This window comes from Solanum lycopersicum, chromosome 1 (assembly GCF_036512215.1).
Source record: "Solanum lycopersicum chromosome 1, SLM_r2.1".
In the NCBI taxonomy this organism is placed as follows: domain Eukaryota; kingdom Viridiplantae; phylum Streptophyta; class Magnoliopsida; order Solanales; family Solanaceae; genus Solanum; species Solanum lycopersicum.
The window spans coordinates 78,470,285-78,485,655 of record NC_090800.1 but is presented as its reverse complement, the minus strand read 5'-3'; the positions used below and the strand labels follow the sequence as shown (position 1 = coordinate 78,485,655).

Below are 15,371 nucleotides of genomic sequence, written 5' to 3'. Positions count from 1 at the left end.
CTCTCTTGATTCTCATTTCCTAAGATTTATTCATGATTCGATGAATGTTAGTGGCGTGTTTCTCAAACTAGATTGATTTAGATTTAATCTCTATATAAATATTTCATCAATTTGCAGAATATTCGAGATGTCTTTTAAGGAAATTTAATACCCTTTATTATTATATAGACATGACCTTGGGTCTAGGGTTGAATAGCCTCATTTAGTTGAAACTGAATACACCTTCCAGAGTTCCAATTCAAATTGAACAAGTCTTGTAAAGTCCCAAAAATTCAGTATATACAAATATTTCATGCGTCAAGGAGTACTCATTCTTCCACCTTTGCAGCTTCAGATTTAATTTGTGTGAGAAGAGATGAAGGATAAATTTGGTCCCACTAAGCGTGCCAATTTGTTTGCAACAAATTATATACTTATAAAAAATAAATAAACCACACAAATAAAATTTGAAGAAACGTCAAATTTTATGTAATCAATGTGACCTGGGTACAATTCTGTTGATCCCTTTGATTCTCCTCTCCTAAGATTTATTGTTTTTCGAACTAGAATGATTTAGAATTGACCTCTATATGAATATTCCATGAATTGTCGGAATATTTGAAATGTCTTTAATACCCTTTATATAGACATGATCTAGGGTTTGGACCGAGTAGCCTCCAAGAATTATAATTGAAACTGAACACATCTTCTAGGATCTCAATTCAAATTGAACACATCACACAAAATTTCAATGTCTACACCTTATTCCAACGAGGTATTATGAAAAAAACAAAAAAGTACAATTGTGTAAAACTGTAAAATAAACTACACAAGAGTAATGAATTATAAATTCATTAAATCCAAAAAATAAACAAAATCTAGCTAAAAGTAATTTCTACCACTCTCTACAAACAATTAAATATAAGAAACAAAAATATAAAAATTAAAAGAATGTTCAAGGATTAAAGAAATAACAAACACCAATTTATTTGAGACCGAAGAGCGAATTGTTGTAGTCGAATTGTGCATGCATCTTCTTTCATTAAGCTTGAGAGTTGTTATCTAACTCATTTTTATTATATGCTTCAAAATTTTTGATTTTGCGTTTCTTGATGATACATTTGACAATAAAATAAACTACAAAAACCAAGACAAAAGCAACAATTAGACCTACAAGAAATGGAATGAGGAGACCATGCCATTTATTAGCACCATAATCTTTCTGATTTTCACCTTCGTAAGTAATATTATTACTATTATTTCCAGGATTCGACGTATTGAGTTAATTTGTACTAAGGGAAGAATATTGTAAGAAGAGAAAAATTATCATTGGAAGGGTGCATATGAGAGAGTAAAAGGTACGTAGACCTTTATTTATATAGATGTTATGTGTCTGTTATTCGAATAAAAAAAAATAAAGGTAAGGGGGAGTTAAGAGGATTTATTTAGTAAATTTACTTATTAATGAAACATTCTCCTCTTTTTTTTTGGGGGGTTATAAAAGAAAAAAGAAAACGTAACTTTCCTTATTCATATGTTTGCGTTAAAATTTATTGAAAATTTTAGGTTAGAGAGAGGGAAGGGAAATAAAAAGGAACCATTTATAAAGTAGAAAGAAAAAATAATAATGCTACTAATTTGTAAAAAGTATAATTTTTTGGTAAGGTCAAACATTAGGGTACCAAATTCTATAGTTAAAATATTTATAATTTGTACCTACACTATCTATTTATTAGTTACTTTTTAATTTCAATCTGTTACTTTCTTTCTAAGAAAAATGTTAGTTGGTAAATTAAATAATTTATCAATTAGCGTATCTTTTAGAAATTGTATCTATAAATTAGTGTAACCCGAAATTAGAGATATTTTTCCTTTTGATTTTCTTTTTATTTTCATGGATAATTCTTTGAATTTTTTCTAATTCAAATTCAACAATGATGTTCTTTCTCTCTCTCTTGCTTTTCGTCATGAATGACTTGCGATAGTTTATGAAATTTCACGGTAGCTATGAGAGAAAGCTTTGGAGCTTTAACTCTATTTGTGCAAATTATTCATTTTGTATCAATGTATTTAGTGTATCTCCAACTAGTTATAAAATTGTAGCAATGTACTCAATTGTATTAGTTTCTTGTTATACATTTGTATCTTGCATTTGAGTATTATATGTTCATTGTTGTACATTTGCATCAAATCATATATTTATATTTGTATCAAAATCTCGTTGATTATGATAGATTGTTATATCAGTTGAGCGCGTAACTATATTAATTTTTCTTTTTTTTAAAAAAAAATAAAATAAAATAATGTAGCGCAATTTACATAGGTTATTAAGGGTTGTATTTGATAAATACATTTGATAGCTTAACATCTCTTTCTATAATTTTTTTTTTTGCACTAAATCGATCTTTCGACACATACACGTGTTTTAAAGAATAATTAAGTAAATAATGTATTCTTCATCTTAAGAACTTAAATTTTTAATTAAGATGGTCATACACCATACCAATTTTAAAAAGATATATATAATGATAAATTAATAATTTAAATTAAATGCTATAATCATACTTTAATTTAATCGTGTCATGTAGCAAACTGTTTGTCAGTCATGTCTCTGCCTCAAACTCTCATTCGCTACTTTTCCTCTGTTGCTCGCCTCTCTCGCTTTATACAATCAGAAATGTATCAATTATATTATTGTTTGTATAAAGCGAGAGAAAATTGTCTATACACATGCAAATACATATATTTTTGTCCTATACACTTACCATTATACAATATAAATATTTCTTTGCCCAATTCTCTTTTGTATAAAGCGAGAGAGAGCGATATTTGATATGCAAACATTTTATTCCGATTCAATTGTATACAAATTCAAATTTTAAACAGATATATAAATATATAAAATTGAATTGAGAGGATGTCAATGATTTATACAAACAAGAAACGAATTATACAAATGATTTATACAAAGAAGAGGCTGCCAACAATTTATACAAATGGTCTGCCAGCGAACTATACAGTTGCTTCTTTTGTATATATATATAGCGAAAACAGTCATAGCATGTTTGTTGTGAAGCGCAACTATACAAACTATAACTATATAGTACGAATATAAATTTTGTATTTGCTATAAGTAAAAATTGCTCATTTTAAAAAACATAAATTAAAAAAAAGCACTATCCAACCTTGTTCTTAACATATTATGAAATTAATACATATTAAAAGTCGTGTAATATTATATGAGTACTATACTAAGTTGTAAAAATTAAGATTTCATTAAACCTAAATGAGTAAACTTGAACTAGAAAAATAAAACACCCCAATAATTCATCTCTTTCTTTTGACAAGAATTTATCAATAACTACATATCAGAGCTATATATTCGTAAAATAAATAAAACTATAGGTTAAACTAGAAATAGACGTGCAACAGACGTATCAAGATACTAGTAACTTAATAAAAGAAACATAAACATTGTCAAACTAATTATTTTCTTCCCCTTCTAGACTTTAGACGTAGCCTCATCATCACTATCCTCTTTTGATTTATCATCACAATGATTTGCCTCATCATCACTATCATCTTTTGATTTATCATCACTATGATTTGCCTCGTTGATTTTGGAGGATTTTCTTCTTCTAAATCTGCAGATGATTTTACAAAGAATGACTAACACAACGACCCCTAAAACACCCCAAAGGGCTTTGTTTGGAATATGCCAACCATCATAATTGTTCAATTTTGTGTTATTTCCTGCAGGACTAATAGCACTTGTTTGAAAAGACATATTCGAAATTCAACTACATGTCAAACATGTTAGGGGTTTATTCATATTTTATAACCCAAAGTTTTCCTTATTAATAAAAAAGCAACATACTTACATGAATAGTTGTGATTCGAGGAAAAAAAAATATAACTTTCCTTATTCATATGCTTGCCTTGAGATTTTAGGTACAAGGTGTCTTTAAAAGTGGAAAAAACCATAATTAGAGTGGAAAAGAAGAACATTATAATTTCTTTTTGGTTAAACGTTAATTTTCTATTTTCATTGGAGTGGTCAATGTTACGGCGGCGAGGTAAAAGAAAAATCGGGTAATTTCAATTAAAATTTAGCAATTTTGATTGACTTGAGGAAATCATTGGGGTATATTTGTTAGGTTTGGTAAAGACAGATACAGGACAAACTTAATTTATGAATAATTTTACCCTTTCCCCTTACAATTAAGCTAGTGAAATTTAATAGCTTAGTTGATTGGATATCTAAATTTCTCCTTCTTTGTTTGTAATTCCCTCCTGTTTTCCCTTCCCCCATCCCGAATTTTTTTTTTTTAAAAAAATATGTCAAGCTTAATCTTGAACACAGACTGAGAACATGAAAATGGTGTCACCTCTGGGATTTTTCTGATCTCAAACATAATAGAGACATAGGGGAAAAATCCACCGGGATTATACTTAATTACCGATGTATGTGTGTGATACGAAATATCAATGATAAAAGAGATACCCAGGAAAATTTTAGCTACCGGAATAAACTAATTAACTTGCAAAAGTATATGAGTAACACAATTAATATAAAATGTTACTAGTAGAATTTCAAAAAAATTCCATATTAAACACATGCTTAAGTCTCATTAAACTATACTACCATTGGATAACATATTCAATTAGAGCACCAGTAACACAAGGTAAAATATTATATTAATTGAAATACAAAATATATGTAAAAAAAAATAAAAATCATAGATGCATCGTCGTGCATTTGTTTCCTTGATACATCATTTTCCTTGCACTGCGATGTAAAAATAAGGAAAAAAATAACAATAATTCCACTTGGCTTTCACATCATTCAATTTTTTTAAATTTAATATTGCGAATATACTCTACTATATATACATGAAAAATAAATTATCCCATGTAAATAACAGTATTATTTAAACAGATTCAGAGGCACACGAAAGATAAATCCAAATGACGGCCATTGCAAGAGGAATCATGAGAAAGACGAAGAGAGAAGGTGGCTGAATCGAACCCATAAATAATGGTAGAAATAAAAGACAAATCACCACGACTAACATCATCAACATTGAACCAATTCCCCATTGACATTGTTCCATTTTTTTTTTCTTATAATTCTTTTGTTGCTTTCAGAAAATGTAAAATATAATAATAGTATAATATATGATTAATAGTCCTTTTATATAAATAGTTTTCGATAGTCATGTTGTTTCACCAAAGGACGTGACGATTAGTTTTAAATTGTTACACGCGGCTTAATTTTTCATTTTCACACTTTGTTTTCAAACAAAGTGAAAAAAAAAAAAGGAAAAAATTGTATAGCAAGTTTAGGAAAAATATTAACTTTTTTTTCTTAAATATAAAACATATATAATTAATATTTTATTATGTATACATATGGATAATTCATAAGGGCAATCATCTGATAAGGGTAATGATTAAGCAAAATACCATATATAAATATCTAACATCGATAAAAATAATATTTTAACAGTAGTACTAGTGCCAAAAGTCTATCGACCAAAGTGTATATAATTGAAATTCTGTTTATGTTTTACTCTTAAATATAGTTAATGTGATTATTAGCTCACCAATAGGTAAGTTCAAAATAATTTGAAAGGTTCAAAGTTGTTCTTGTTTATTTACTGGATAACAACTTTACATTTAGCATCATATATTACGTACTATATTACTTGTATCTTATTTCCGCTTAGTCTTCGCTACCCCATACCTCAATAATGGTTGAAGTCACTATAGGACTACGAACAGTGTGGTTGCCATTTTCTTCAACCCAAGTGATCGACCCAAAGTTTTTACTCTGATCACTATCACCTATATATCGAATTGTCAAATTATAACTTTGCTTATCATTTTTCCCTTTAAACACCAGAGTTCGCGGAGACACTGAAACTGTGGAATTCTTAGGAGTTTCAATCTTCACTTTATAAGTTGCTCCACCTTTACCAACATTTGTAAGGGTCCTCCTGAATTTCTGTTCCAACCAGGTGAAGTTCCCCTCGAGGCTGAACGGGTACAAGGCGATGAATGATGGGTAATTGAGATCAGCTGATGGATTTGAGCAGTTGTTGTAATTGGCTGATGATCTTGCAAATGTTTTGAATTGCTCTTCTGTGAAATTCATAGAGCATATAAGATTTATGTAATCTTGTGGAGTGGCATCATATACTAGGCCGGGATCAAGAGCTCTGTTCGGGTCAACATGCCCCGCTCCCATATCTAGTGGTGTGGCAATCATGTTATCATCCTCTCTAATAGGCTTTTGAGTACTATCCAAATGGTTTGCTGTGGTCATCATGGCGGAGCGAATAGCTGAAGGACTCCATTCAGGATGTGCGCCTTTTAGCATTGCTGCAATTCCAGCTGCATGAGGAGCAGCCATGGATGTGCCTGATTTAAGTTCATAATCAGAGGATAATTCTATGTTCTGAATACTTTCTGAAAAGATATTAGGTGGAAATGCTGCAAGAATCAGTACTCCTGGTGCCATGATATCTGGCTTTGGGATTCCCAAGTAGCTTCTGGAAGGCCCTCGTGCTGAGAATCGAGCAAGAATTGGGGCTGGCCTTTCTCCATCCATGTATGTTTCTTGGAACGTTATGGTGGCTGTGGGAGAAGCACTGTTTTTAACATAATTGATGACTTGTTTCCCTTCCTTTTTGTTAATCACAACTCCCGGGTAGGAAAAAGAAGAAGAGGTGAACACTGTTGGATCCTCAGATATAAATATGCCTGCTTTTACTCTTGCTTGATTGATGTTAAAAATTTGGCTAGCGAAACCAAAACCATCTTCATCTGCATTATAATCACAGATGACGATGGTGCGTTCAGCATCAGGAACTTGCGATAACAATTCAACTGAATCACAAGTGGCCAGAGTCTTGTTGTAAATCACCAGTGAATCCCTGACATAGGCTCTTGCAGGAAACAAGCTCCACCCCCTAATTTTTAACCCATTGCCCAAAGTCAAAGTTCCTGCAAATCTCCTGTCAGTGTGGCCTGCTGCCACACACAAGATCCATGGAGATCCGTTGCCTAAACTTCCAACGCTTGGACCTCGATTTCCAGCTGAAGCTGAAACTAGCACTCCCTTCATCATAGCTCCAAAGGAAGCAATTGATATAGCATCTTCATACAAGGGAATGAAACGGTACCCAAAAGAAATGGATATCATGTCAACACCATCCGCAACAGCTTGGTCCATAGCAGCAATTAAATCTGATGTAAAAGTTCCTTCGCTGAAGCTAAACTTGTACACAGCTATCCTAGCTCGTGGAGCAACCCCTCTTGCTATTCCTGGTGCATATCCAAAATGGGAAGCATCTTTAGCAAAGTTCCCAGCAGCAATGGAAGCACAATGTGTGCCGTGACCGTTAGTATCTCTAGCAGAATTCATGGAAATGTTGACAGTGGGATCATCAGCCAAAATTCCCTTATTGAAGTAATTAGCCCCAATAAGTTTTCTGTTGCACATTGAAGTATTAAACTGTGTCCCAGGCCTGCAAATCCCCTTCCACCTTTTGGGTATTTCTGGCATACCATCATCTTGGAAACTCGCGGACTCAGGCCAGATTCCACCATCAAGAACAGCGATGATCACATCTTGGCCTAAACCAGAAGCTGGCCATAGCCCAGATGAAGGATTGAGCTTGAGGAAATCAGATGTGTGGGTAGTATGAGGTTCCACAGTTCTATCTTCGTAAGCTGAAACAAAACCTGGCAACTTCTTCAACGCTGCCAGTTCATTTTGGGACAAAACAGCACTGAATCCATGAAACACATTGTCATATGAGTAAACAAGTTTTGGAGCAGAATGAAATCTGTCTACTGATGAAGGAACAGAAGCTTTGATGGAATCAATAGTAGAAGAATGCCAATGATGATGATCAGTAAAGACATTAGGCATTAAAGATTTGTCCAAATGGACAATATAAGTGGATCTTTGTGCTATAGTTAAGAAACAGAACATATGAGTAGAAAGAAAGAGAAGATGAAGAAAATAACGAAACTCCATTCTAGATTCCATAGCACTACACAAAACACTTCCTAAATCACTAAATTTTCAGATTATATGCATAGAAAGCATGAGGGTCCCTTCAGTAATCAGTAGAGTTAGGTGGAGATTAAAATAAGCTAAAGAGGTATTACTGTAGTAGTAAAGGTAGGCGGCTTGTATAAAAGTAAATTATACTAATTCTGTCAACTTATGCTCCTTTTGCTTCTAAATAATATATACAGAAAAATGGTCAACAATATCCCAAAACTATCTGAAATAGCTCCGATACACCCTTGAATTATATTTCGGTTCAAGACTATCCTTCCCATCATACTATTGGGTCAAAAATACCCCTCTTCTTAACAGAAGTTGTTAAATGCCACGTGGATACCATGTGTGCCAATATAGTTCTATTGTCATATAGACCAAACGGAAAAGGGTTAAAAATATCCTTCAAATATTTGAAATAGGTCATATTTACCCTTAAACTATATTATAGCTCAAAACTACCATTTACATCAAACTATTGGGTCAAAAGTGTCCTTCTTATTAACGAAAGTTGTTAAATGTCACGTGAGTTCTACATTACACATCAATAGGGTTCTACTGCCACACAGATTAAATCTTAAATCTTAATTTTCTCCTCTCATTTCATTATTTTCCATGAACAATTTCACTCCTTCTCCCTCATTTCGCGGCTAGAGTTTCACTATTTTCTTCGTCGTTGGGTTTCAAAGTGGATATTCGTGGTTGTAAGTGAATAAATCTTTTTTCTTATTTTTTTTATGTTTTCAACCATGAATATCCACTTTGAAACCCAATCCCGAAAAAAGCTATGAAACCCTAGCAGCGAAATGAGGGAAAATTGTGAAATCTTAATTATCATGCTTTGAAATCGTAAACATAAAAAATAAGAAAAAGATATTTATATTACTAACCTACAACCGCGAATATCCACATTGAAACTCAATCACAAAGAAAGTTGCAAAACCCTAGTCGCGAAATAAAGAGAAAATTGTAAAATTCTAAAATTATGCTTTGAATTAACATAATAAAATAAGAAAAAATATTTACTAACCTACAACCACAAATATCCACTTTGAAACCTAGCCACGAAGAAAACTGTGAAACCCTAGCTGCAAAATGAGGACAAAGAGGTGAAATCGCTTCTGGAATATAATGAAATGAGTGAGGTGGGGGCGGGGGGAAAGAGTAATTGGGATTTAGGAATTTAGTCTATGTGATAGTGGAACCTTATTGACATTCAATGTGACATCCACATGTCATTTAACAACTTTTGTTAATAAGAAGGGTACTTTTGATCCAATAGTTTGAAGGGAAGGGTAGTTTTGAGTCGAAATGTAGTTTAAAGGTAAATATGAGCTATTTCGGATAGTTTAAGGTTATGTTTGACCCTTTTACGTTTGGTCTATGTGGCATTATAACTATATTGGCATGCCATGTAACATCCACGTGGCATTTAACAACTTCCATTAAGAAGAAAGGTACTTTTGACCCAATAGTATGCCGGGAAGGGAAGTTTTGAGCCGAAATATAGTTTAAGGGTAAATATGAGCTATTTTGGATAATTTAGAGATATTTTTGAGCCTTTTCCGTAATATATGTTACTATTACCTCCGTCTCATTTTATGTGGCACCATTTTCTTTTTAGTCGGTCCCCAAAAAGAATGTCACATTTCCTTATATGGTAATTATTTAAGGATATAATTTTTCTTTTACCTTTATTGATCCCACTTAATTTTCTAATATATTTATGAGGAGTGAGATAAGTGAGTTACTTTTTTTAAGGATAATTTGATAAACATTTTAAAGTCTTCATCATTTTTTAAACTTCGTGTCAGATTAAATGTGACCACATAAAATGGGACAGAGAGAGTATTTGTTAATGATTTTAATAAGCAATGTTGATTCGTAGAATCAGTCAAATGAGAATTGAAAGATTAAATAAGACGAATGACTATTCAGCACAATTATCATCAGTCATTTTCATGGTCCTTAGGTATGATAAATGACTCGATATCAATCATGTAACGTATTGAAATATTCCACTGGAGTGATTTTGGTATGTATAAGAAGATAAATCTTATATTTTTGGTAAAAAAATAATCTTATATTGAATCACAGAAATGATTTTAACTTTGTCATAAGTTATCCTTTTTTTTCCAGTTTTAAAAACTTTTATCTTTTTGCTTTTTTGGTAATGACTCGAATAATTGTGGCTTTAATCAAAGGTTCCATTAAAAATTATGTGATAAAGGCCATAGAACTTTCCTCCTGGTCCCAAATTTCATCAATCACTCAAAATCAATGATGTAATGGGACGTATATAAGGAATAGGGGTACAAAATCGAATCTAAAATCAAACCAAATAGTAAATCGAGTCAATTCAGAAAAAAAGCCCATTAATGGTTGGTTTGATTTGGTTTGGTGTTGAAAAAAAAATTCGACTATATTTAGATTGGATTGGTTTTAACTAAAAAAAAAATTAACCTGAGACCAAGTCATCCCGACATTATATATATAATTTAAAATTTTATTTTATACATAAAAATATTTACTTTGATATAATTTTAAAATATTTCTTATACTTTTTCCTAGTTTTTATCTTTTAATATATTATTTCAAGTTTGAAACTTAGAATTTTGGATATTTTATAAAGATTACAGTCAATAGGTTAGATTAATATTAATGCAAAAAAGAAATTATTTTAACACTAAGAATGATAATAATATTGAATATTTGTTCTTTGATTTTACATTGGTTTAGACAATTGACATACATAATCTAATTTTAATTTCCTTTTAGTCATGTAACTAATAATTAAACTTATTTTAGCATGATTTAATACTTTTAAATTATGATCATTTTCATTATGATTTGTTATTTGCAATATTTGTTTTACGCAATATATATATTTGGATATTTAAGTGTTATTAATCATATCATCGTTTGTGTTATACTCTTAAGAAACACATTAGATAGATATATTTTGATAGAACTGAAGAAATATTTGAATTACAAGTAAATTATTGTTTGTATGAATACTTTAGTGGAAGAAATTCGAAAACCCGAAAAAACCTGAGATTGAAAAACTCGAGTTTTATTGGTTTTGTTTAATATATAGATTTAAAAATCCAACACAAATAGTTTGGTTTGATATTTGGAAAACCCGAAACCAACCCGACCATACACAAAAGAGAAAGTGAGAGTTAGAGAAGAAAACTAAAGAAGCAATATTCCAATCTTAGTGTATCACCAGATGCACCATTGACCTTCTGAGTTCAATACAAGAATATAGATGTCTCGAATTAGTGAAAATAGTAAATTCAAGATCAAATAAACAACGAATATGATAAATGTAGTTCAACTCAAGACGTAGTAATATCATGGATCATAATATATTGAATTAATTAGCATGGTATTATTAACTCAACATTATGCTTATTTGTTACAATGAAACTTCAACTACTGTAAACCAGTATTCTCTGCGCACATATTCATTAGCTAGCCCTCATTTGTTCAAAGCAAAAAACTTTTAACTTGTACATTCACATAGAAAGAAATATACAAGTTTTTTCTAATTTTTATCTCACTTCATTTCCCTTTATACCTCTAAAACTCAAGAATCTGATGGCCCTAATCATCACTAGCTACCCCAGACCTCGATTATGGGAGACGTCACTATAGGACTCCTAACAGAGTGGTTACCCTTCTCTTCAACCCAAGTGATCGACCCAAAGTTCGTACTCTGATCACTATCACCTATATATCGAATTGTCAAACTATAACTTTGCTTATCATTTTTCCCCTTGAACACCAGAGTTCGCGGAGACACTGAAATTGTGGAATTCTTTGGAGTTTCTATCTTCACTTTATAAGTTGCTTCACCTTTACCAACATTAGTAAGGGTCCTCCTGAATTTCTGCTCCAACCAGGTGTAGTTGCGCTCGATGCTGAATGGGTACAACGCAATGAATGATGGGTAATTGAGATCAGCTGATGGATTTGAGCAGTTGTGGTAATTGGCTGATGATCTTGCAAATGTTTTGAACTGCTCTTCCGTGAAATTCAAAGAGCATATAAGATTTATGTAATCTTGTGGAGTGGCATCATATATGAGGCCGGGATCAAGAGCTTTGTTCGGGTCAACGTGTCCTGATCCCATTTCTAGGGGTGTGGCTACCCTATTATTATCCCTTCTAATAGGATTTTGAGTATTATCCAAATGGTTTGCTGTGGTCATCATGGCAGAGCGAATAGCTGAAGGACTCCATTCAGGATGCACACTTTTTAGCATTGCTGCAATTCCAGCAGCATGAGGTGCAGCCATGGATGTGCCTGATTTAAGCTCGTAATCAGTGGTTAATTGTATGTTCTGAATACTATCTGAAATGAGATTAGGTGGAAATGCTGCAAGAATCAGTACCCCTGGTGCCATAATATCTGGCTTTGCAATTCCCAAGTAGCTTTTGGAGGGCCCTCGTGCGGAGTCTCCTGCAACAACTGGGGCTGGGCTTCCATCCACGTAAGTTTCTTGGAACGTGATTGTAGCAGTCGGAGAAGCACTATTTTTAACGTAATTGATGATTTGTTTTCCTTCCTTTTTGTCAACCACAACTCCTGGGTAAGGAAATGAAGAAGACCTAAAAACTTCTGGATCCTCAGAAATAAAGATGCCTGCTTTAAGTTTTGCTCTGATGACGTGAGAAATTTGGCTAGAGAAACCCCAACCCTCTTCATCTGCATTGTAATCACAGATGATGATGGTGCGTTCGGGATCAGGAACTTGTGATAACAATTCATCTGAATCGCAAGCGGCTAGAGTCTTGTTGTAAATAACTGGAGAATCCCTGACAAAGGCTCTTGCAGGAAACAACGTCCAACCCCTAATTTTTAATCCATTGCCTAAAGTCAAAGTTCCTCCAAATCTCCTGTCAGTGTGGCCTGATGCCACACACAAGATCCATGGAGATCCATTTTCTACAGATGAACCGCTACCTTCATTTCCAGCTGAAGCTGAGACCAATACTCCCTTCATCATAGCTCCGAAAGAAGCAATTGATATAGCATCTTCATACAAGGGAATGAAACGGTATCCATAAGAAATGGATATCATGTCAACACCGTCTGCAACAGCTTGGTCCATAGCAGCAATTAAATCTGATGATAGTGTTCCTTCATCAAAGCTAAACTTGTAGACCGCTATCCTAGCTCGTGGAGCAACCCCTCTTGCTGTCCCCGGTGCATATCCAAAATGAGAAGCACCTTTAGCAAAGTTCCCAGCAGTGATGGAAGCGCAATGTGTGCCATGACCATCAATATCCCTGGCAGAATTCATGGAGATTTTCACAGTAGGATTATTCGCCAAAATTCCCTTATTGAAGTAATTAGCCCCAATCAGTTTTCTGTTGCACATTGAAGTATTAAACTGAGTGCCTGGCTTGCAAATACCTTTCCACCTTTTGGGTATTTCAGGCATACCATCATCTCTGAAACTCGCGGATTCTGGCCAGATTCCACCGTCAAGAACCCCAATGATCACATCTTGTCCTAAACCAGAAGCTTGCCACAACCCCGACGAAGGAGTAAGCTTAAGGAAATCAGATGTGTGGGTAGTATGAGGTTCCACAGTTCTGTCTTTGTATGCTGAAATGAAACCTGGTGACTTCCTCAAAGCTGCCAGTTCATGTTTGGACAAAATAGCACTGAAGCCATGAAACACATTGTCATAGGAATAAACAAGTTTTGGAGCAGAGTGGAATCTGTCTACTGATGAAGGAACAACAGCTTTGATAGAATCAAGAGTGGAAGAATGCCAATGATGGTGATGAGCAAAGACATTAGGCATAAAGGACTTGTCAAGATGGACAATGTAAGTGGATCTTTGTGCTAAAGCTAAAAATAGATGAGCAAAAAAAGCCCATGAAAGCAAGACTAGATGTAATGAAGAAGGAAACCAAATATTTCTTGATCCCATGTTCACTCACTACACCACACTTGTTAAGACACCAAATATTCATTTGACTTTATAAGTTTAAAAAATAGAAGCATATGAAGTCCCTTTAGCAATCAATTCTGTTAGGTGGATACTGAAATGAGCTAAGAGGTATTAATGCAGTAAATATAGGCGGCGGCTTGTGTAAACCAATCAAAAGCTTGATAGCACCTTACATGTCAATCTTGACTCTTGTTATCCATTCAATTCACTGTTATTTTCTTATACTGTAATATATTTTTTTTATCAATATCTCAATGCAATAATCTTTCACCCTTTCTTATTGATCATATACCCCTTTCTGGAAATAGTAGTAAACATTGTCGAAAAATTAAACAAGTAGAGTATGTGTAATTCTTTTAAATAAAATCAAACAAATCAATACATATTTCATTTTCCTTTTCAACGAGGGGATAAATCGCCACAGAGTCCTTTTTGTGGTCCCAGGTTCAATGAATGACTCAACATCAATAATGTAGTGGGACGTAACGATGGGATGCGGCAAATCACTCAGCTTCTAATAAATGTTTTGATATAAACGTAAATAAAAACAGCCGCCTCAGTCTATCTTGGCGGAGTGTGGATAACTTTTCTTACCATTTTATCCACAATCACATCATTACCAATCATCTTTGCCATTATCATCATTATCACTATGGTTAATTATATATAATTACGTCACTAACCACCAACCACGATCCCTAACCACTTCTACTACTACAAGTCACCTCCATCAAACCGTCCACCCTTTCTTCTACCACTATTAATCACATTATCATCACTGCGATCAATATCTACTACACTATTTTCATTATTACAATTAGTATGGTTGCTAATTGACAACAACATATCGTTAACTACCACACATTCTTCAGTTACCATCACATTAGTCACTACAACATTAATCATCTTTTCCATCACAACTGTCACCACTATTATTACTAACCGCTGACATAAATCATTGTTCTCTCCGATTCAAATAGAATGATTTAGTTTGACTTGAAACGAAATTTAAGAAAAAAAAAGACTTTTTAATATTGTAGTTCTAAATTAAAGTTATGTCAAATGTACCAAAATATCCTTTAATCTTGTGGCCTAAAACATATCACGTGGAAAGTTAAAGTTAAAGTGTTGCCAAAAAAGAAAATGAGTCATTCTTTTTTAAACAGACTAAAAAGGAAACTAGGTCATTCTTTTTTAAAAGAGAAAAATATTCAGATGTGTATCTAGATTTAGCATTGTTGATTTGGATTGATCATACTTTAGGGATAAAAGAAATAGGCAATGCCTTTTTGATTGGACAAAAACTTTTAATTCAGTGTTTATACATATATAATATCCCTCTTA

At 33.0% G+C, this 15,371-nt stretch overlaps 2 protein-coding genes across 2 annotated transcripts; both read right to left on the bottom strand.

The window, feature by feature from the left end:
- Positions 1 to 5,493: 5,493 nt before the first annotated feature.
- Positions 5,494 to 8,106, bottom strand: sbt4b (subtilisin-like protease 4B). Its single transcript, NM_001324442.1, has one exon. It carries the CDS (start codon positions 8,036 to 8,038, stop codon positions 5,705 to 5,707), a length of 2,334 nt encoding a protein of 777 aa, NP_001311371.1. The 5' UTR covers positions 8,039 to 8,106; the 3' UTR covers positions 5,494 to 5,704.
- Positions 8,107 to 11,428: 3,322 nt separating this feature from the next.
- On the bottom strand, positions 11,429 to 14,038 carry sbt4d (subtilisin-like serine protease family protein). Its single transcript, NM_001329604.1, is given in 1 exon segment — positions 11,429 to 14,038. A coding segment is annotated over 1 exon segment (2,331 nt). The 5' UTR covers positions 14,007 to 14,038; the 3' UTR covers positions 11,429 to 11,675.
- Positions 14,039 to 15,371: the final 1,333 nt, after the last annotated feature.